This window comes from Lissotriton vulgaris, chromosome 8, assembly GCF_964263255.1.
Source record: "Lissotriton vulgaris chromosome 8, aLisVul1.2, whole genome shotgun sequence".
Lineage (NCBI taxonomy): Eukaryota > Metazoa > Chordata > Amphibia > Caudata > Salamandridae > Lissotriton > Lissotriton vulgaris.
In genome coordinates, this window is record NC_141696.1 from 1,533,482,980 (window position 1) to 1,533,507,051 (window position 24,072).

General features: G+C 49.2%; 1 protein-coding gene across 1 annotated transcript in view; it reads right to left on the reverse strand.

Annotated features, from left to right (window-relative positions):
• Positions 1 to 20,536, reverse strand: part of LOC147700298 (uncharacterized) — a 127,921-nt gene extending 107,385 nt beyond the window's left edge. The window contains exons 1-2 of the mRNA XM_086935662.1: positions 20,357 to 20,536; positions 8,742 to 8,849 (exon numbers count right to left, since the gene is read on the reverse strand). Of these exons, the coding sequence (XP_086791788.1) occupies positions 8,742 to 8,849; positions 20,357 to 20,429 (181 nt within the window). The 5' untranslated portion in view covers positions 20,430 to 20,536. The remainder of the gene's footprint in view (positions 1 to 8,741; positions 8,850 to 20,356) is intronic.
• Positions 20,537 to 24,072: the final 3,536 nt, after the last annotated feature.

A 24,072-nucleotide genomic window follows, 5' to 3' on the forward strand; every position in this document is an offset into this window, starting at 1 on the left:
TTGGAGTTAGCCCGGCTGCCAGCCCGCAGGGCCATCTGGTCACCCAGCCCGCAGGGCCATCTGGTCACCCAGCCCACAGGGCCATCTGGTCACCCAGCCCACAGGGCCATCTGGTCACCCAGCCCACAGGGCCATCTGGTCACCCTGCCCGCAGGGCCATCTGGTCGCGCAGCCAGGCGACCAGATGGCCCGGGACGACCCAGTGCCCAGATGGCCTGGGAGGCTGTCGTACCCAGTTGCCCTAGCAGTCCGGCGAGGGTGGCCGGGCGCACCAAGGCAGCCGCTCTGGAGCTTCCTTCCCCCGGGTGGCTGCTGCTCACCTACCTGCCCGGGAGCAGCGGGCCATCTGGTCACCCTGCTGACCCGCAAGGGATGGTGGCCCCCGTCCCTGCACCCCGGTGGGGCAGGGACAGGAGGGGGAGGCCCCCGTGTCGAAGGGCACGTGTGGAGGCATCCTCCCACAGACCCTTGTTACCCCCTCCGCGTCCCTCCCGCCAGCCCGGCGACAGAGGGACCCACCCCTGGGTGTGGTGGAGGGAGGCGTCCGTAGGCACCCACACACCGAAAGTCAAAAGCTTGGCTCAGAGGATGACTTTCAATAGATCGCAGCGAGGTAGCTGCTCTGCTACTTACGAAGCCCTGACCCAGAATCAGGTCGTCTACGAATGGGAAGCATTGGGTGCGACCAGATGGCCGAGTGGAAAGGTGCGACCCGATGGCCGGGACCGACATGACGCCAATCTGCCTGCCCCGAGTCTCCACGGGAGGGCTCCCGCCTGCCCTTCCAGGGCTCCGGGGCTGCAGGGCTCCGAGGTTGCAGGGCTCCCGGGCTCAAGGGCTCCGGGGCTCAAGGGCTCCGGGGCTCAAGGGCTCCGGGGCTACAGGGCTCCGAGGCTCCCGGGCTGCAGGGCTCGGGGGCTGCAGAGCTCAGGGGCTCCAGGGCTCCCGGTCTCCCGGGCTGCAGGGCTCAGGGGGGCTCTGAAATCCCACGCTGGGCCTCAGGCATGAGGAGGACTGCCCGGGACTCATGGAGCCGGTCCCTTTGCCATGCCGCGGGCTGGAGGAGGGAGCCCCGGACGCCTCGGAGGTGTTGCCCGGTCATCACCCATCTGGTCTCCGGCAGGGAACCGCCAGTCCCGGAAGGGTGTCCGGGCGTACCTTTGCCCCTAGTAATCCGGAGGAAGGCTACCCCTCTTTCTGGGAACCCGTGCATGCCGAGTGACGGAGGGGACCCTGGGCAGGTCAAGACAGACAGGCGTTCCTACTCGGTACTTGCTAGCCAAACATGGACTCAACTTCTGCAATCACTTTGTGCCTTTTCTTAAGAATCGTTATTTTGTAATGCTCTCAAAACGTACCTTTTTTCTCTCAGTTGATAAACTGGTCTTCAAGTTTGTCTGTACATGTGGGGCGCTGGGACACCTTAAAAAACAGTAGTTATCAGTGGTTACACATTTTCGAGCCATTAACAACAACAGAACCAGTGTTTTTCCGGTGTTTATGAAATTTTAATTATTGCTTGCCTTCTGCAGTAATGGTGCATGTATATAGATAGCTTGTGCACAGGGTATATGAGGTCTGGTGGCTCTACGGGGGCGGGTCCCTACCCACTCCAGTGATGACTTGGATCGAGGAGGTGTGAGTAGAGTTCAGGAGTGGGGCCTGGGCTGGCTTGTTCCGGTGGGGGAGGAGGGGGCTCATAAGATGCGACGAGTGTGCTCACTTCCTGGGTGGAGAGGGAGGTTATCGTTCTTCTGGGATTGGCTGCTCGCGACTCAATCGTGATTTTAGTGAGAGGAGGCAGGGAACCTGTGGGGGGAATAGACCGGATGGAGGGCAGATAGTCACTCCTAAGGAGAGGGGGAGGGATGTGGGGTGGTGCGGCGGGAGGGGAGGGCAGCTGGAGATTCCCTAGGGTGGATAAGATTTCCTGCAGGCCAAGGATCAGGGTAGCGATCTGCGCTTCTATAAGGTTGAGGCGTTGCGTCGGCTCGGGTGAGGGTGAAGGGGTGGGCGGAGCGAAGCTCTGGATGTGGGGGGCTTTGGGGCGAGTTCCTACTGGGGGGGTTCATAAGAGGTTTGGAGTTTGATTGTGGGAAGTCTAGCGAGGGAGAGGGGTTGCGGTCCCTTCGGGGTTGAAAGTTATCATCCATGAGGGGGGCGGTGAGAACTAGAGGAGCGTGGGTTAGCGGGTTGTGCCTCGGTGTTGTCAGGTCTCTAGATCGATTGTGGGAGGGCTAGAGGGTGAGTGGGGTTGTTGTCCAATTGGGGGTGAAATTTTTCTTCATTTGCAGGGCTAGAGAGATCTGGTGAGGTGGTGGTTTGCGGGGGACGACTGAGAAAAGGAGTTGTTAGGGGGTCTGGGGGGAGGCTGAGAGCTAGTGGTGCTACGGGAGCTAGGGAATGGGGGTTGGGGGTCCTTTGGGGAAGTGAGGGGGGCTGACTACTTGAAGTTTAGGGGCGATGGGTGGAGGATGGGAGTAGTGAGATAGGGGGCGCTGGGGCTGGTGGGGACACAGGGTTGGCGGAGTGGATATGCAAGGAAGGGTGGGGACGCTGAGGTGGATCACTAAGGGTGGGAGACTGAGAGCTAGGGGTGCTTTGGGTGCTAAGAAGAGGGGGGTTGGGAGTCCATTGGGGATGAGAGGGGAGCTGGGTACTGGGTGGTTGGGTGTGATGGGTGGAGGACGGGGGTTGGGCTATAGGGGGAGGTGGGGCTGGTGGTGGCGTATGATTGGCGGCTTGATTAAGCAAAGTAGGGAGGGGACGCTGGGGTGGCGAAGATATGCTCCGAGGACTCGGAGCTAGTAAGGAGCCGTTAGGGGGGAGGGGGGCGGTTTGTGTGTGAAGTGAACAGTTGCCTTCTTGAGTGTGGGGAAGAGAGAGTCGAAGTACTCTAGGTTCTCGTCTTCCGCATGAATTAGAATGGTACCATTCGCAAAAACGGAGATGGAGATGTCTCCGATCAGGGACTGGTGGTTCAGATGGGCGATTGTTAGTTTGGGTTGTGTTCAGTGATGGTGGTTTTGGAGACTGGGAGGAGTGAGTTAAAGATGGTGACCCATACATCAGGTCACTTGGAATGGAAAATGAAGTCGATTTTCCTCTGTCCTCTGGCTGCGCATTGGTAAGTGTCAACAACTAGTGTTTCAGGGTGTTGCCTGATTAAATTCTGTTTGAAACGTTTTTTGGTTTTGAAGGAGACTCCGCGTGGGAATGTTATAGCGAAGGTGTTCTGCCATCGCGGAGATAGGTGGTTAAGAGAGGGGCAGGGATGCGTGTCCAATTGGGCGGCTGGGGGCATCTTAGCTGGACTAGGGGGAGGCGAGACCTCTGGGGTAAGGAAGGGGGGGAGTAAGATGGAGGGGGGCTGGGTTGATTGAATCGTGGTGGAAGGTAAAGGGTGCCCACCCGGAGGGGGGGTTGGGCTGTACGACGCAGTATGCGCTGGGGAGTTGTGCACCGAGGGTGTTCGCGTGGGGTGAGGTCGCTTGTTCGCTTGGGGAATGGGGGAGGGCTATAAAGTGTAGGGGGTGGATAGCGCAGGGCTCCTAGGATGGACACTTAGGGTCTGATCAGGTCAACACTAGAGAGACCGGTGGCCAGCCTGCCTCGGGGTGGGCTATAGCTAGCGGTTATCGGGCGTGGCGGCGAGTTAGGTAAGGGACAGGTAGCCCTAGGAGAGTGAAGCCGGATGGATGTAGTATTGGCCGGCTTAGTTAGTAGCGGTCAGAGTTGCCGCCCCTTAAGTGTGAGGTGAGATAGGCTCTAGGTGGTCAGCGTTAACTAGAGGAGTGTAATCTTCTGCAATTTAGGGCGAGAGGCGCTGTTATTTAGGGTCCCCCGAAGTCCCTGAGCTAGGAGAAATTGATACATTGAGGTTGGGGCATTCGTATCTGAAATCGGTCAAAGTAAATCCAGTTTCCCTGCTCATTAGCTGGCCAGCATGATCTTAGCTCGCCAGAGCTGCAGTCTTGAAACAGGCAGCTCATGTAGTCTTATAACGGGCGGAGCAAGTCCGATTTCCCTGCACATATGATGTGCTGAGTGGCGGCCATATTAAGGTCAGGCGGGCCTTAATGAGAGGTAATAAACACAGCAGCTGAACTGAAGCTACAAGGAGAGATGACCTTGCAAATTTCATCCTAGAAAGAAGGAGGAGGAAAGTAATAGCGGGCTTCCATGCACTGCCTAAATTCTAAACAACATATATTGTCCACTATCTTGTGTTGCAAAACAAGAGCCTACCATGAACAGACCCTTCTCACACAAAGCAAAAGAAAGGTATACAAGACCCACATGTACGGGCAGTGTTAAACATGGACCGACTGCTGAAAGGATGCTTAATCACGGAGTTTCCACATCAGGCATGATTGTACTATAAGGTATATTGAGAGGCTTTACATAACTTGCAGGGCTCGAAAAAAACAAAAAATGGTACTAGTCCAAATTTCCTCGACCTAACTGCAACCTACTTGGCCTCTGTCTTTGATAGCAGAGCAAATGTGACAAGATAACAAGATTTAAAGGCATCTTTATTGCTCATTAACTTTGTGAGAAATAAAAATGCCTTTAAATCTTATCTTGTCACATTTGCTCCGTTTTCACAGACAGAGGACAAAAGTTGATTTGTTTTCCTACTCGCCAGAAAGGGCAAGTAGGACCTAAAAACAGCTCGACCGTGTTACATTTAACTCAACTATGCTAGCGGTCGAGTGGAATTTTCGAGCCCTGACTTGGCATAGTAATCCAAACAAACAAAATAAAACTATGCTGTTAGACAAGTAGATGAACTTGGGATGAGTGATGAAATATGATTGGAGCATTTCTAATTTTTGCCCTAATTTGAAAAAAAAATAGCATAGAGGTGTATAATAATACACTGTCATTGTAATACATATAATTTGTATGAAATAAATAAAAATGCATAAAATGGTAGAGGTCAAGAGGTCTGTTAGACCTGGTGTTGGAATCCCACACCGCAGTCACCACAATGTTGGAATCCCACAATCCCTGGTTGGCTGAGGTAGGTACCTTAGGCCAAACATGGGCCCGCGAGCCCCAACGATAGGGAAAGAAAGGTCGCCTCTAGAGATAGCCCCCGCTCCACCCCCTTGGTAGCTTGGCACGAGCAGCCAGGCTTATCTTCAAGGTCAATGTGTAAAGTATTTGCAGTTACGCTCACAGCAACCCAATAATGACACCACAAATAAGACTCCACACGGTTTTCATAGAAAAACAAGTATAGGTTTATAAAAAGATGTACGATGCGACCATACAATACTAAACCAACTTATGTGTTGGAGTAATGCTCCCACTGGCCTATTATTATTGAGCTAAACTAAAAATCCTATATAATCCTAATGTTGTAATATGCAGTTTGTTATGCAACAATCAGGTACTTCACAACATAAGAATAATGTAGATCGTAATATGGCTATCTGGCGATTTGGACTGTCACTGTAATGCAGTGAGTAATGCAACAACATTGTAAACTGTTATGCCCCCATAATGCAATGCGTACGGTCCCCTTCAGGTACTCTGTTAGGAATAAGTAATGCAATATGTAATACTGTTATCGGGCAGTTCGTTATGCTAAACTAATGCAATGTGGAACACATATATCAGGCAGTTCGGTATGCAACACTAATTCAATGGGCAATACAACAAACAGGCAGTTTGTTGTGCAGAAATAAGGCAATGCGTCATACAATCATCAGATACTCGGTTATGCAGAAGTAATGCAATACATAATTTACTCCAGCACTGTTCACCGTGACTCTGGCGGTCTCTCCACCACTCGTGCTGGCTTGCTGTTAGTCTCTGCCCACAGTTACCCCCCCCCCCCACACGGGTAAGATATAACACAATAAATGCCACTTCCTTGGCACACGGGTCCCAATCCGAGCCGAAGCAGAGGCTTGTGCTGCAGGATGGAGAAAGAGGCCGAGAGCGTCTCTCTCGGAGCCTGCACCCCGCCCCAGGAGTCGACACGTTACCTGGGCGACGCAAACCCACTCTCCTCTCCTCATCCAGCGACTTGGCCCTCCGATGCAATCTCTCTGAATTTCCGGGCAATGGGAAGATCCCAGGCTGCACACTACACCCACACTCAGAGTCAATGAGACTCACAGGAACTCTGGGTGCACGATAACCTGACAACTCCTCATGAGGGTCTCAGGTCGCATACAACACCTGCACGCAGCGTCGCTGAGACACACTTGATCTTCTGGTGCCCACAACCATGGGGCACAACTTGCGCAGGTCTCAGGCGGTAGAAAGCACACGCACTCAGCGTCGCTCGAGACACACTTGATCTTGAAAAGGGTCAGTGAGTGGCCACGAAAGGAGACGGGCTGCATCTGCCTCGCCTTTTGAAGAATTTCTTCTTTAGTACGGAAGTCTTGTACACACACCAAGATGTCTGTGGGAAGTGCCATCCCGGATCGCTGGGGCCCGACCTTGTGTGCCCTGTCTATCCTGAGCGCTGCCTCCACCGGACAGCCCAGGATATGGTTGAAAAGCTCCCTGGGTAAATTTAAAAAGGTCCTTGTCATCGTCAGACCATGCCACTCCCCTAATACGTATGTTATGTCACCGGGAGCGGTTTTCAAGGTCTTCAAGGTGCGATTGTAGGTCCACCTGTTGGTCATGCAGTCTTATAATCTCCTGTTGGAGCGCCTCTGTTTCGACATCTCCGTTGTCTTGTTTTGTTTCGAGCTCCGCCACCCGTTCCCCAAGTCCGTCCATATCTGTCCGCACTGCCTGGATCTCATCCGAAAATTCTTTTTTGAGGGTATGGATGTCTTCCCTCAAGGACGTAAAGAGGGACTCAAGGAATGCCTTTGTGATGGGTTCCGAGCCTCCCACCTCCGCGTCGCCCCGTCGCGCTCCAGTGGTCGACGTGTCCTTAGCTGTAGTGGGCGCGTTCCCTGCCTGTTGCCTCACGCAACGCCCGTGCGCGGGCCGGGCCCGCCGTTACCGCCCTAGACCTCGCCTGAAATACCCCCAGGCCACAGGCTCCCAGTCCAGCTGCCACTGCACAGACCCCCAAAGCAGCGCTGAGCTCCGGGCCGTACCGCAAACCACACAGCCACTGTTCCCGGCCCACGCGTTCAAAAAGGGGGCCTCCGCGCGGCCGCAGTCCCCTCCTCCTCACCTCTCCGCTCCTGTGGGCCTAGCGACTGTCTCTCGCCACCTCGTCTACACGGCAGGTCCGCAGCAGCAATCCGGCATTGGTTTAGCCGATGCCTCGCGCCAATGTGAGCGCGGGCCGGACCCGCCGAGGCCACACCAGACCTCGCGTAGGGCAGCCCCGAATCTCGAGCCTCCGGCTCAGCTGCTACCACTCCTGTCTTCCGCTCCTCCCCCAAGGCGGGCCGCAGTTGCGGGCCGCGGTTGCTGGCCGCGTCGCGGGCTTCGCGGCTACGAATGCAGTATGCGCACCGTCCACTCGGGATCAGCCCCCTCTGACCACCCGGGCCGCCGGGGATGCCAGGCTAGCTGTTGGGGCCCATGAAACGGGACTCCGTGAGGCCGGAGCACGTGCTGTGGAAGGCCGACGGCGGGAGCTCAGAAGGAAGCGTCCGTTCACGCCGCCATCTTGGCCACATCCCCCCCTGAGAGGGCATTTTAGAGAAGAAAATAGAATGACACTAAAAACTTTAAAATACCAGAAGATAAAAAGCAAGATAGCAGTATTAAAAAAGAAATCAAGATACAACAATATCCAGGGGCATTAACCTAAACCATAAATTAACCGCTGCTCCAAAAGTGCCTCTTTGTAAACATACTGTCAAAAACATTATGCCCAAACAAAATAATTGGAGAATGAAGGAGTGACTGAGCCTATCAACTTAAATTTGCAACTGGTCTTCTTCTGGTGCATCTCTAATGAGAGATGAACTTGCACTGGGGTAGTGTGTTGAAAGATATGATGTGCCATAAAGAAGCAGACCCAATTCCATTGTGATTTGAACAATAGGTACAAAGCTTGGGTTTAACATGTTGTGACACATTTTAGTGCTATTCCTATTAGTAATTCAAAGCAGTGTTTGATGATAGGGTTCCTGTAAGGTAAGCAATCTTAGGCTTGGATCCTTTGGTTGAAGGCCATCTTTGACACTAAAGATCTGTTCAGCCAGCTTCTAAACTTTAGACTAGCACTGGTGGACTAGACTGAATTTTGACCAGTATAAGCAAAAGTAAATAATTTGCTTTTTAGGAACCATGGCCTCACTTCGTCTTCAACTGTGATGATTAGTGTATTACACACCTCCTATGAACAACAGTATTTATAGAACCAAACACCCAGTTTATATAAGCTGTGGTAGGGTCATTGATCTTGATGAACTGCTGGAAACCATTTGTGAAGTTAGATTCCCATCCTACTTTTCTTTTCCCACCAACTCTTTACTTTAGCTGCTTTGTGGTTGTTTTGGGCCTTGTCACAATATCTAGATAACTGTGGGGATCTATGGCCTTTTTATTTTTTAGTACTAAGCAGTTAGAGTTTGCAGTTTCTATTTCAAAAAAAGGTTTCTTTTACTGTGAACTGTAGACCCTATTGTGTCATCATATTGGTTAAGATATTTATATTCTGTGTCTGCCAGCTTGACAGTAACAGTGGCCTGTTAATGATCCTAGTGGCATAATTTATCCAAATTTATCAATTCATCAGTTTGAGTTTCACAGTAGAAGCTATAATCCCAAAATATGATATATAGAAAGAGATAACTCACCGGCTGGAGAGTAACCTTTTGTAAACTCCTCTTGCTTCTGATCATCCATTGGATAGACACCTTCTTCTTTGATGCTGCCTGAAATCATTTCTGTTGTGAACTCTTCCCCTGTAGTAACAGAAATATGAAAGAGTGGTGTCCCAGCCAATCATAAGAGCTGCAGGCGGGGTCCTGAACCTCTCTCACCTCCTGCATGCCTCATCAATTGCTGCTTCTTTTTCATATGATACATGGAAAATTCAAGCATTTTCAGGCACATACAGCTCAAAAAATAATATGATGGTATGTGTACGTATAAAATAGACCTGGGTTGGCTGAAAAACCTAGCCAGGACCAGTCCCTAAACTTCGGCGGGCAGTCAAACTCTCCTGCTTACAGCATTCAGCTTTGTGCTGCATTTTGCTCACAGGGCCCAGGCCAAACCTGTAAAAGATCGCCAATACAACTGTACACGGTCTTCAACCATTGTCACCATGGGGCGGGGGTGGTGGTGGGGGGGGGGGGGAATACCATGTTTGGAAATCGAAGGCTGTCCACAGCAGGAGTTGGACATAGGACCTGGCCCAACCCAACACAAGTGGCCTAACCCACTGTGCATGTTCTTTAGCTCTGCACAGCGGGGGGTACTGTCCTACATACTTAATTCAATTTTAACCCCTTCACTGCGGCGGCTATTCCGCCGCAGTGGTAAAGGGGGAGGGCGGCCGAGCGGCGGGCGCATGCTGGTGACGGAACCGCTCCGTCACCAGCGTCGGTAGCGCTGTGCTCATGACGGAGCGGTTCCATCATGGCCCCGCCCGCTCAATAGAACGCGCCGCGCAGGCGCAAAATCAGCGCCGCGCAGGCGTGGCGGCCGGGCCATGACGGAACCGCTCCGTCATCAGCACAGCGCGACCGCGGCTGATGATGGAGCGGTTCCGTCATCAGCAGGGGAGGAGTTAAAACATTTTTTACGCATAAAAACGATTCTTTTTATGAAAAAAAAACGAAAAATGTTATGCTAAATAGTGTCTTTTTTTTAGCTTTTTGGAATAAGATGTCACCAGATTCCCTCAATGGCAATACCGGAGCAAACTGCAACATTATGTAGTTTTTATATTGCCCTATATTTTAAGGGGGCTAGGTTGAAAAACTATTTTCTTCAAAGTGCAGCTAACAGTGGGTACTTATTGACATTACAATGTATATGTTTTTCTAACCTTTTGTGGATAAACTATTGATAAAACAAAGGACAATGCTGAAGGCACAAGGATTTATTCAACTGTGTAGTTTCAGAATTCACTGCGTAATAACTGATTTGCCAACAAATTGTGCAGATTTAAAAATAAGTTGGTTTAGACTCAAACTGCTAAAATTAATACTGCAAAATAATGTCCCGCATTTGCTCTGTGTCACAGAATTTCGCTAACCTTGCTGCATAATTTGATTCTTCATGGAACATAACCACAGTAGCCCGGACAAAAGTAAAGATCTGTAGAGTGATTTCATGCTGTGATTATAATTGAAAGCAATATTTCACAGAGAACTCTGAAATATTTTTCATAATTCAGTTGCCTGTGAAATATGCGTTTTTCATACCAATGCAATCTGTGTAATAAAATCTCTCAAACATGTATCATATAATACTTCTAGATATCAAAAATAAGATGCAGGAGTGCCAGCCAATGAGTTTCTGTCCGTAATTTATTTAATCAGCATTGCACGGCCTTGCTGACAGCAAGTACAGCTTTATCATTTTTGAAATGTTTCTATATTTGTTCCTCTACAAGCAGGCACTGACTACGCAAAAGGCCTGGCCTAAGCCAGGCTTGGGCAATCAATTCTGCACCGCTGGCAGAGTTTGCAGAGTCTTGCCACTCTATGTTAAAGTGGAATGAGGAATTTCAGCAAAACTCCACAAACCGCCACTTGGGGCAGTTTTTTCTCATGCGGGGCTCACCAATACTTAGGGGCCCATTAGGATGGCGGCCGGATCGCCCCCGCCGGAGGTCACCACCGGCCCAGCGGGGCGATCCACCCGCCATTCACACATCAAAGACCCCCTGCCATATTAGGATGGCTGGGGGGTCCGCGGCGGACGGAAATACATGGACAAAATGGTGGCGGTGTCTGCAAGACACTGCCATCCATATTACGATGACTGCGGAGATTAGCCTTTCCATGGTGGTGTTGCTGCCATGGAAAGGCATGTGGTCTTTGCCTTTGGGGGCCCGTAGCGGGCCACCAGAAAGTTGGGGGGCGGGGGGTTCACATGGGGGATACCTATGGTACACCGCTGCATTTGCACGCCCAAGGTGGCAGGTACCGCGCGGTGCCTGTCACATTGTGTATGCAAATGCACTACCTGCATTCCCAGCATTGTAGTGGGCGGTGCTGTGCGTACCGCCTGCCACAATGATGGGGACAGGGTTTGCCGTGGCATCCTAATTTCAGGTGCGGGACCGCCGCATCCCTTGCGGACGGTCCTGCATTTCGTTAGTCCGCCCGCCATGGTAATGGAGCCCTAATTTGGCACGTAAGAATTGGCGCCTCCTAGTGTGATTTTCGGGTGCTACGCCAGCTGATTCTGCACTATGGAACAAGCTTGCTTTGCTAACAAGCATTTACAATGCAATGGTCTCGGCATTATTAAAGGTAGAGCTATTGGCACTGCTCATGACATTTTTTTTCATTTTTTTTAAAATCATAAATAAATGGTATTGTCATTTACAATGGCAATAGGTGAGCATTAGAGAGTAGTAGAGAGTATTCGCAGACACAGAACCACACACACAGAGCTACACACAGAGACAGAGCCTCACACACTCACACACAGAGCCACGCACACACACACACAGAGCCACACACACACACAGAGCCACACACACACAGACAGAGCCACACACACACACAGACAGAGCCACGCACACACACACACAGACAGAGCCACACACACACACACACAGACAGAGCCATGCACACACACACACAGAGCCACACACACACACAGAGCCACGCACACACACACACAGACAGACAGAGCCGCACACACACACACAGACAGAGCCACACACACACAGACAGAGCCACACACACACACAGACAAGTCAAGTCAAGAGATTTATATAGCGCACTACATACCCATAGGGTCTCAAGGCGCTTGAGGAAGGGTGGGGAATTACTTGTCGAATATCCAAGTTTTAAGTTGCTTTCTGAATGCTAGGTGGTTCTGAGTAAGGCGAAGGTGAGTGGGAAGTGAGTTCCAGGTTTTAGCTGCCAGGTAGGAGAAGGATCTACCTCCCATGGTGATTTTGTTGATGCGAGGTACAGTGGCAAGGGCTTGGTTGGAGGATCGTAGCTGACGGGAGGGGGTGTAGAAGGACAGTCGTGTGTTGAGGCATTCGGGTCCAAGTTCGTAAAGTGCTTTGTGTGCGTGGGTTAGGAGGCGGAAAGTAATCCTCTTATTTACGGGGAGCCAGTGGAGGTTCTTCAGGTGACCAGAGATGTGTTCTTTACGCGGGATGTCTAGTATGAGCCTGGCTGAAGCGTTCTGGATGCGTTGGAGTTTTTTCTGGAGTTTTGCGGTGGTACCGGCGTATAGGGTGTTTCCGTAGTCCAGGCGGCTCGTGACCAGTGCGTGGGTGACCGTTTTTCTAGTTTCGGTGGGGATCCAGCGAAATGTTTTTTTGAGCATGCGAAGAATGTTGAAGCAGGATGATGAAACGGCGTTGACTTGTCTGGTCATCGAGAGTGAGGAGTCCAGGATGACACCCAGGTTCCGTGCCTGGTCCGTCGGGATGGGTGCTTTTCCAAGGGCCTCTGGCCACCAAGAGTCATCCCAGGCGGAGGGGGAGGTGCCTAGGATGAGGACTTCTGTTTTGTCTGAGTTCAGTTTCAGACGGCTGTGCTTCATCCACTCGGCTACTTCTTTCATTCCTTCGTGTAAGTTGGTTTTGGCGGTGTTAGGGTCTTTGGTGAGTGAGAGGATCAGTTGAGTGTCGTCAGCATAGGAGATGATGTTGAGATTGTGTTGGCGAGCGATGGCCGCAAGGGGGCTCATGTATACTTTGAAGAGGGTGGGGCTGAGTGACGATCCTTGTGGCACGCCGCAGATGACTTCAGAGGCCTCTGACTTGAATGGTGGGAGGCGGACTCTCTGGGTTCTTCCGGTGAGGAACGAGGTGATCCATTCCAGTGCTTTTCCTTGGATTCCGACATTTCTGAGGCGCTGTAGAAGGGTGCTATGACAGACTGTGTCGAAGGCAGCGGAGAGGTCGAGTAGGATGAGGGCGACTGTGTCTCCATTGTCCAGTAGAGTTCGAATGTCGTCTGTTGCTGCGATAAGTGCGGTCTCAGTGCTGTGTTTGGCTCGGAAGCCGGACTGTGAGGAGTCGAGGGATTTGTTGGTTTCGAGGAAGGTGGCGAGCTGGTTGTTGACAGCTTTCTCGATGACTTTGGCCGGGAATGGAAGAAGCGAGATGGGGCGGTAGTTTTTGAGTTCGGTGGGGTCAGCTGTGGGTTTTTTCAGAAGGGCGCTGAGTTCTGCGTGTTTCCAGCTTTCCGGGAAGGTGGCGGAGTTGAGGGAGCAGTTGATGACATCTCGGAGGTGTGGTGCTATGATGGAGTCTGCTTTGTTGAAGATGTGGTGAGGGCATGGGTCAGTTGGGGATCCTGAGTGGATGGAGTTCATCAGGCGGATGGTGTCCTCAGTGGAGATTGGGTTCCAGTCGTTAAGGATGTTCAAGGGGGGTGAAGGTCCTGCAGAAGGTTGGGTTGGTTGGTCTCCGGGTCGGTTATCGAAGCTGTTGTGGATGTCTGCGATTTTGTTGTGGAAGAAGGAAGCTAGGGAGTCGCAGAAGGCTTGGGAGGGGGTGATGTCGTTGGAGTTGGCTGATGGGTTGGTAAATTCTTTGACGATGTTGAATAATTCCTTGCTGTTGTGGGCGTTGTTATCTAGTCGGTCTTTGAATGCGGCTTTCTTGGCAGACCGGATTAGTTGGTGGTGTATGCGGGTGGCGTTTTTGAAGGCGTCCCTGGTGCTGGTGTTTGGTTTTTTTTTCCAGGCCTTCTCGAGGGAGCGACAGAGTTTCTTCGATTTCTTAAGATCATCGTTGAACCAGGAGGCGTTTTTGCTTCCTAGTTTGATTTGACGTTTTTTCAACGGTGCTAGGATGTCGGCGCTGTTGGAAAGCCATTGGGTGAGGTTAATGGCTGCTTGGTCGGGGTTTGAGGAGTGGGCGGGGGGGTTTAGAAGAAGCGATGAGGAGATCTGGTCGATGGTGATTTTGTTCCAGTTTCTTCGCAGGGTGGGTTGAGCATGGTTGTGGATTGTGGTCTTATTGTAGATAAAGTGAACGCAGCTGTGGTCCGTCCAGGGAAGAGCTGTGGTGTGACTGAATGAGACATGTTTGCTGGAGGTGAAGATGGGGTAGAGTGTGTGACCTGCAATGTGGGTGGGGGTAGTGACAAGTTGTTTGAGTCCGATGTTGGCGAGATTGTCCAGAAGGGTGGTGGCGCTGCCATCATTGCTCTTTTCCAGGTGAAAATTGAGGTCTCCCAATAGAATGTAGTCCTCGGAGGGGAGGGCGTGTGGGGTGATAAAGTCAGTGATGTCGTCACTGAATTGTGCACGGGGTCCTGGAGGCCGGTAGAAGAGGGTGCCTCTGAGTGTGGTCTTGGGGTCGGTGTGGATCTGGAAGTGGAGGTGTTCGGCGCTAGCGAGGTTGACGTCTGAGCTGGTTGAGATGCGGATGGAGTTCTTATGGACGATAGCGATGCCTCCTCCTGTTTGCTTGATGCGGTCCTTACGGATGATCTTGTATCCTTCCGGGATGGCAATGGTGATGTCTGGGGCTGAAGAGGCATTCACGCACACACACAGACAGAGCCACGCACACAGACAGAGCCACGCACACAGACAGAGCCACGCGCGCAGACAGAGCCACGCGCACAGACAGAGCCACGCGCGCACAGACAGAGCCACGCGCGCACAGACAGAGCCACGCGCGCACAGACAGAGCCACGCGCGCACAGACAGAGCCACGCGCGCACAGACAGAGCCACGTGCACAGACAGAGCCACGCGCAGAGACAGAGCCACGCGCACAGACAGAGCCACGCGCACACACACACACATACAAAGCCACCCACACAGTCATTCACATAGAGCCCTTTGTCTTACATGCCCTCGTGATGTACTACAATTACCAGATTCATACATCAGATCACGTCTCAAACTGTCTACCACTTTATTAAGTATGTACAGTACTTACAGGTGAAGGAAATAACAGGTTGTACATAAAAATACAAAGACAATGTTCAAGACCTACAACATCCTGAGCAAGTGCCAGATGTGACAATAGTAAGGTGCTCTTGTATCAAAGACTTCAGCTTATTTCACCTGTTTCACAAGTCACAGGAACACCTTGTACATGGTACATATTTTGTGTGTTTGTACCAAGCACGTTTGTGAATGGGTCACTATTGCAAACCATCAAAGTAAGTCAATTATTCAAGGAATGATATTGCAGCGTTGGTTCTTGTTGAAACATAACATTTTGGAAGAGAATACAGAATGTGGCACTGAAAATGCAGTTTTGAAACTGAATGTAGAGCAGTGTTGCTCAGCAACTTCTCTCTACCTGCAGGGTGGAGTTCAGGATTCTTTGAGTTCTGCTTAGATATAGGCCAACAGGAAATGGCATGTGTTCAGTCCTCTCAAGACCTTGAGGAAGTTTCCTGATAATCCGAGGACTGTTTTTGCCAAAGTGTACAGTAAAGTGTGAGCCGAGCTGCCTTCTGTGTATATTTATCATCAACACATAGTTCTTTATGCCTCACTTTAGGAGACAGGATAAGTCTATTGTTGATTTCTTTTGTTCACTTAATTGTGATTTGGACTAATCCATACATTCTAATTAATACTTATTTTTCCCTTATTTGTTCTGTTTATTTGATTTCAGAACTTGCAAATGTATCCATTGTATTGGATACATATTCATTTATAATTTCCTTCTTTAATTCCTTTGTATGAAGTCAGGATGCTAAAGAAAGTGTTATTTGTGGAAGGACCGGAATTACAACATTTACCGCACATATTCCATGTTCATGTGTATTTGTATGACTTGCAAACATACTTGTGAACGTCCAAAGTAGTATTAAGACCTATGTTTCGGGTTATCCACAGCATAACAGGCCTATTTGAGAGCATCCAGGGCACGAGCGCTGACACATGTTGCGCTCTGGAGAGACGACCAACCCTGGAGTTTATTCAAAGGCATATGGGGATTCTTGGATTCTGCGCATAGTATTTGACAATTTAACCAAAAACCTGAGTAATTTTGTTATCCTTTTAGAAACATAGTTTAAACTACAAGGCAGTACCTATTAAACAGGTCTAGGAAGAACATCCAACATGGCCATCAATGCGTGCATGTCCCTTTTTTTCCCAATAAGGCTAATTAACACAAAAAGTGAGACTGAGCATCAGGAAAGGGCTATGACATGGGCAAAATGAAAAATTGTCAGCAGTCATGATCAATGTATTTCAAATGATTGACCATACTAAGATTTCGAAGTATAAATAAAATAAGGAAACGATGAAGAACATTGAGCCCTGCCTAGCTAGGTACCATTAGCAACTGGTGGAATAATGAAAAGAAGATGAATTGCAGACACAATCATATTTTTATTAAGTGACCGAACTCAACAGGACTGAAAGATAATACTGTGATTCCCATAGAACATAAAAGCTATAATAATCATATTCGTTTTTTATTTATTTACTATCTGTTTAATTTTAGTGCTCCATATTGCACTTCTGCTGTTTCTAAGTGCTGTAAATAAGAACTTTTACTATTACCCAATTTAATGGTAACCAGGTTAGCGACGGTGGAAGGATAAAAGTTGTGTCAGCTACATAATATACTTCTCCCGCGATGCTCAGGTGCCCCAGCAGACTTCTATCACACTGTGTGGTTGTGCCCATTGATCCAGAACTACTGGTCTCTCGTGGTAAGGAAGTTGCCAGGTGTGCTGGGCTGGGAGGTGCCACTTTCACCCCTAGTGCTGCTGCTTGGTGTTTTGAAGGGGCCTGGGGGTTCAAGGGCAGATCGGGCGCTTTTGGGAACAGCCACAATGGTGGCAAAAAGAGACATTGCGGCCCGATGGAAGGCTGCTGCTCCCTCTACGGTGTCACAATGAAGACATGGTGTGGATTGGTGTGGGCGACAAACGAAGCCTGTGTTTGAGGTCCGGGGATGCCCTTATAAACACGAACGTATTAGGGGGAAGTGGTTAGGTACACTAGAATAGCCTTATATTTTCTGGCATTGCATGAATATATCTCCTTCCTGGAAGTTCGCCCCATGATGCTGCACCTTGCTTATTTGTCCTGTGCACTATCTGAATTTTACTATTACGTGTCAGCTGAATCCTGTACCTAGGTTCAAAATTCAATAACGTTGGTTATCAAAAAAATATATATGTACGTCTAATATTTTTCGTGATCTTTGCCTGTAGTTATTATGTGATATATTTAATTTACCATCTTATCAGTGGTTGCAGATGCTTTGGCATACAGCTCTAGAGAACCATATAGAAGTAAAAATGAAGAAAATAACTACAATTATCAGGACCATGAATCTGAGAGGAGTTCATTATACACTGTTTCCATATTGTCTCCGCACTTTAATGTGCTGTCGTTCAGACACGTGTAAGATCACGACTCATGGACAACATCTGTCCCACAAATCTGCTTCAAATCTGCCCCCACAAGACAAAGGATCTCTGAAAGCTGGAAACAGATGTTGACTTGGTACCTTCTGCCAAAACAATCACATAAGAACAGGGACACAATGTCTTACTATCAGAAGATGAGGACTGACGTGCCAAGAACGTACAGAGAAACGTTTGATACTGTTTTAGAGGGGGGAAATAGCTTCAAATGCGGGACAGAAAATTAATAATGTAAACATTTTTAGCAGCCCACAAACATTCGGGAATGTGTCCTTAACGCTCGTTGTTCCTAACAATTTCTTCTATTCTGCTTTCTCCTATTCTATAGGACCCCACACGGTTTATGTCTGTTATAAAAAAAACAACATTGAGATTAAACTGATGCCTTTTAATTTATGTGGTCTTCTCAGGATGCAATACTGACCACCGACCAATATCTATATATTACAGACAATAAACTGGACTATATTCATTTATCTACTGATAAACTGGGTACAAAACTCACTGTAAAAATGAATTTAAAGGAAAGCTGGGGTTGACATGGGTGTTAAAAGTGGCTACAACAATAACTGCAAAAATACTTCACATTGATGAGTCAAGGTAATGCCTTGACCTGGTCACCCACCCCACCTATTTTCTCACTGTCATGCCCCAAGAGTGGATCAAACTGACTAAGGGAGGGAAATTTTAGTAAGGGTTCCAAAACATGATTTTTATCAAGTATGGTGTCAGCTTTAACAACGGAAGCATGGTATGCCTTTGCAATAAATATAATCCTTGTAATAAATCTAATAGTCATATAAAGCACCTAGGTATGTGGGTTATTGATGTATTTATTACTATGCAATCAAAGCAGTGGTAGCCATCTCAAGGAGGTTTGCAGGATACGGAGGTTACGTGCGGTTTTGTTCGTCTCTGGGTCAACTGTGGTAGAGTGCCATGCATGGACGATAACAAAGTAATTCTAAAACTCTCCTCATGGGGGAAAAATGTTCTCAGCCACTTTAGCTTGTGGTCCTGAACAGTCGTTAAGATCCAAGCGTCAAAGCATTCTTCATGTTCCTAAAGCAGACCAGATAATTACTGGAGGCCGGGCTTTTTCAATGGCCGAACCACTCAATGGACTACCCTCCCCTATGCCATACGTCTAAAGCCAAATCTGCTTAAATTTTAGAAAGCATTAAAAATCTGGCTGTATCCGTAGAAATAGTGTACGTAAAGATATGTCCTACTGTCTTAGGGCCACGGTGCCCTCCCGTGGAGTAATGCTTTACAACCACTTCAAAAGAAATAAAATAAAGTGAAGTTGTGGGATTTCCAAATCTTGTGCGAGACTTCCTAGCTGATGACAGCAGATCACTGGTGAAGAGAGGCATAGCCCACAGTGCACCAGCAGATGGGTCCCACACTACTGCAGAGGTGACGCCGCGTGACATCTCGCACGTCCCCCCTCTCCGGGCCCCCCTCTGGCTGCCTGTATCAGGGCTGCCAGCCCTCCCATGCCTCAGCAACCCGAGGCACGGCTCTGCGTCCTACCACGGCCGCTCAGCGGACATCGGGAGGGGGGGCGGTAAACATGTACGGACAGTGGGGCGGTAAACATGCACGGACAGCGGGGCGGTAAACATACACGGACAGCTGGGCGGGAGGGGGGCGGGAAACATACACGGACAGCGGCGAAAAGCCAACCGCTGTTTTACTTAACAACGGCCAAACCTTTCGACTTCTGGCAAGGCTAGCTTGGCAATTGTGTCACGATGCCAGCTAAATAAAAAAAAAAGTATGACTCGGTCTGCGGGCGGAGGGAGGGAACCCGGACAGAGGAGAGCTGCGGGTGGAGGGAGGGAACCCAGACAGAGGAGAGCTGCGGGCGGAGGGAGGGAACCCAGACAGAGGAGAGCTGCGGGCGGAGGGAGGGGGGGGGGAGCCGGACAGAGGAGAGCTGCGGAGGGAGGGAGGGGGAAGCGGGACGGAGGAGAGCTGCGGGCAAGAGGACAAAGAAACAAAATGGCGCGAGGCTCACCTTCATTGAATGGCGGCCGGCAAGCTCAGTCTTTTCGGATTTGGGGGCGTGTTCGGTGGGCGTGGCTAAAAAGTGGAAAGAAGAACACCGAACACACCTCCAAATCCGAAAAGGACGGAGCCTATTTGGAGTGACGGCTCTCTCCTCCAATGGCTGGCCTCCATTTAGGAAGCCAGCCAATAGGAGAGAGACAAAATTAGAGGCGGGATGAAGAGCCCCTCTAAGAGACATAAGATCTCGCTACTTCCGGTTCTGACGAACCGGATAGTACCTCGACCTAGAAATCAGCAAGGCCCCCACTCCATGGAAACTCCGCCCGCTAAGCACACAACACATGCCAGAACTTGCACTGTTTACCATGCACAAAACACCAATTTTGCACCCCCTAAATTAAACAAATCAAAGGATGTGGTTTAGCAAGTAGGACGGTGATGTGAAGATTCTATGGAGCCCTGGGGAGCTGTGCCTCAAGATAACCTTACTAGGGGCCTGTCTATTCTGTATACAAACGGTTTTGTTGTACTAAGGCATCTGCAGCCTCCCTTAGCATCTTATCTAAATATGGAACACATCTGTTAAATGCGCATATAACCATTTTATATGGAACACATCTGTTAAATGTGAATATAACCATTTTATCAATACCAAGCAAATCAAATGAGTGTCGCCTAGAGGTCGGAGAGCAGGTTCTATGGCGGCTGGTTCTGCGAAGAGAGACAAAATGCCCTTGCAAACGCTATTTTCAGTTTTTATCCGTCTTTGCACTTCGTTTTACTTTGCTGTAATGATTGCATATTGTTAATAGTTTCTACCTCGCATGTACCTCGCGCTCCAATGAAGTTCTAAGAGAGCGAAAGGTTGTTCAATACAATACTCACCCTTTATCAAATCCCTGGAGGGGCACTTTCTCCCTGCGCTTCCTTGTGAGTCCTCTTGTGGAAATGCAGCCATGGTTCCGTACCCGGGCAGCAGCCTCCTCACTCTCCCTGGAAACACCCCCGGAAAGAAAAGAGCTGCACGAAACCAGGCAACACAGCCTTTTCCGGGAGGACGCTGGAAACAAATATAATACGCATGCGCACGAGAAGAGCACTCTCACTGAGAATGCGCAGTGTGACACGAACCCTCTATTGCGCATGCTCTATTCGCATCGCAATAGAAAACCTAAACAGCGCATGCTCACAGCGAGCACACCCCCAAGAAACAAAAGTAAAGAAACATAGAAACCAGACCAACCTCTTTCGTGTTAACCGGGCGAAGAAAGGAGGTATAGTGCGCATGCGCACCATAAGAACACTCTCAATGACAGGGCTGAGCGAAAGGAAACTTTATACCACGTATGCATACATGCCAACATTTCAGAAGAGCAAAGAGGGAGATTTAAAAAAAAAATTCGGGAGAATGGGGCATGTATGGGCTTTGGAAGTGGCTGCTGTAGGATCGGAGATTTGAAACACAAATGCACTTTTTTTCATACCTTTCAGAAGAGTGGAGCGCAATGGCAGGCAGAGAGAGGGTGATGCAAGTGTTGTGCACTGGCCTGGCAGGTTGCTGGCAGTGCATGCCCCACCCCCGTGTGACAGCCCGGGCTAAAACAGTTTCCTGTGCACACACACAGCTTCCCCTCCCCCCAATACTTCACAGGTCTTTAAAAGACCATTCCCTTGTTAATGACGCTTTACTGGTCTTTCACCTCTTCTAGAGCCCCTGCATGGCCACTCTAACTATTGCTGGAATAATTGGCACTTTACGTAATATCAAGCCCTGTCAGCTGAAACCCTGAGGATCGGGTTTTTGCTTGCAGGAATCGGGAGGCGGGAGACTAGCCTTGAAATCGGTAGTCTCACGCCTGAATCGGGAGGGTTGGCATGTCTGCGTATGCTCCATGTGGATGAAGAAACTTCAACAGCGCATGCTCCGAGCGAGATCACGACTCAACGTGGGACGTCATCCTGAGAGCGGTTAGCCTGCCCTGACATGGGCGAGGTCGCTTTACACTGAGTTTTATTTATTTTTTATTTATTTATTTATGCATTTTTATATAGCCCGGACTTTACCCGAAGGCTTCAGAGCGCTTCACAATAGGAACAGAGATGAAACATGATGGAAAACATTACACAAGAACAGATTACAAAAGCAGACGTTACTTACATAAAGTAATAGTGACAATTGTGAGCAAACAAAATACATGAGGTAGTAAAAAATGTGAGCAACCAAAAATACATGAGGTAGTAAAAAGTGCACAAGAGGAAAAAGTGACAAGTGTGCAGTTACAAGAGAAAACAGAGTATAATTTGAGGTATAATACTGCAATAAGTGCTAGACACTCAGGCACAAGAGCAAGAGTTACGTAGGCAAACGTGGCACTTGTGCAAGTATCAAGGGTAAAAACATGTGAGAGGTAGCAAACCGTGTGTTACAAGGGCAAAGTAGTGTGTGCATGTTACAAAAGGGCACCAAACACAAGTACGTGGAAAATACTGCAAAAAGGCAAACACTCCAACCACAAGAACACACTGGGAAGGCACTTCCATGGTCATGGAAAGTAGAAATTTTCAGTAGTGGGAAGTCTTCCTCCAAATAACAAGAGGACGTGAATTACTTTTGGAGGTGTCTCTGGAGGAGGAGAACTTTGAGGTCCCTTTTGAAGGCCTGGGAGGAGGCGGTGGTCCGGAGCTTAGGTGGAAGGGAGTTCCAGATTCTCACTGCGTTGCCTGAAAAGGATTGGGCCATTGTTCTTTCCTTATTGAAAAGTGGGAGGTTCAAGCAGTAGATTCTCCGCCTTTCATGATGGTCTAGAGCCTCCAGAGAGTTTCAGTTTATTCGCCAGGTAGCGAGCAGAGGAGGAGTGCAAGGCTTTGTGGGTGATACAAGTGGTCTTGTAGATAGCTCTAGCCTCGAAGGGAAGCCAGCGGAGGGTGGATAACATTGGTGTGATGTGATCGCTTCTTTTGGCCCCATAAATGAAGCGAGCTGCTGAATGGAAAACAGACTTAAGTGGGTACAGGTGAGATTTGGGGAGGCCAGTAAGAAGAGAGTTGCAGTAGTCTAGTCTGGAGAGGACCAGCAATTGCACCAGGGTTATAAGGTCCTGCTCCAGGAAGAAGCGACGGATTCCCCAAAGAAGGCGCAGTTGGTAACGAGCAGATTTTGCAATAGAACTGATGTGGGGAGTTAGATTGAGTTTTTTGTATAGAATGACACCAAGGGATTTTGCGCTGTCGACAATGATGGGTTTATTGTTTAGTAGATTCATCTGATCCATCCATGATTGAACCGGGGGAGGAGAGAGTGAGGAGGAGAAGAGGAGGAATTCAGTTTTGGAGGAATTCAGAATCAATTAATGAGTTGACATCCAGTTTTGAATGTAATCAAGAGTAGAGCTTAGGATGGAGAGATCATGAGTGGAGGCAACCTTGAGGTAGAGTTGAGTGTCGTCTGCATAGAGATGATAGTGAATCCCGGATTTGCTTAGGAGGTTTCCCAGTGGTTCTAAGTAGAGATTGAACAATGTGGGTGCAAGTATAGAGCCTTGGGGAACACCTTGACCTACCGCCACAGGAGAAGAAAGACTGTTCGCTATTTTGATCATTTGAGATCTGTCAGAGAGGAAGGATGCAAACCATTTAAGCACAGTGCCCTCCATGCCCATTCTCTGTTGAAGAATATTGAGGAGGGTGTTGTGATTGACAGTGTCAAAGGCTGCAGAAAGGTCAAGGAGAATTAGCAGACAGGACCCCCCTGAGTCGAGTATCCTCAGCGCATCATCAACCACTTGCAGTAGGGCTGTTTCAGTACTGCAGTTTTGGATGAAGCCGGACTGACAATTGTCAAGAAGATCATTGTCCTTGATATGACGAGAGAGTTGTTTTGCTACACATCTTTCTGTGATCTTCGCAATAAAGGGAAGGTTAGTAATGGGGCGGAAGTTGTTGAGGTCATTCGCATCAGCAGTGGGCTTTTTAAGCAGAGGGGTGACCTGCCCAGTTTTGAAGGAGACAGGAAGGGAGCCTTGCCAGAGGGAGTGGTTGATCAAAGTGGTCCAATAGGAATGGGAATGGGTATAGAAGTCAAAGGCAATGGCACTGGGGATAGGGTCGAGAGAATGGTTGGAGGGCTTTGTTTCGCGTATGCACTTGAGAAGGGCATCTTCAGATATGGGGTCAAAGCTCTGCCAAATGGCTAAGGATTTGCGCTCCTCTGGAGGTGTAGGATGAGCGACCTGATCCACAAGTGATTTCACTTTTTCATCGAAGAAGATAGCGAAATCCGCTGCTCTCTTTGTAGAATCCTCCACCTTGGAGGTTGGGGGAGAGCAGCTCGGAATCTTGATGAGATCGAATAGTTTTTTGGGTCTATTTTTGGCGGAGTCAAGGAGGGTTTTGAAGTGCGCCACTTTCTAAAGGAAGATGTGCTTGTGGTACTTGGATCTTGCTGTGCGAAGCATGGCTAAATTGTCAGTGGAGGGCACTTGCCTCCATTGCTTCTCCAGGAATCTTAGCTGCTTCCTTTCCTCATAAATGGATTTGTTGAACCAAGGTGCTGAGGGAGTGGGCCTTATCCTTTTGCTTTTGAGTGGAGCAACGTTATTCAT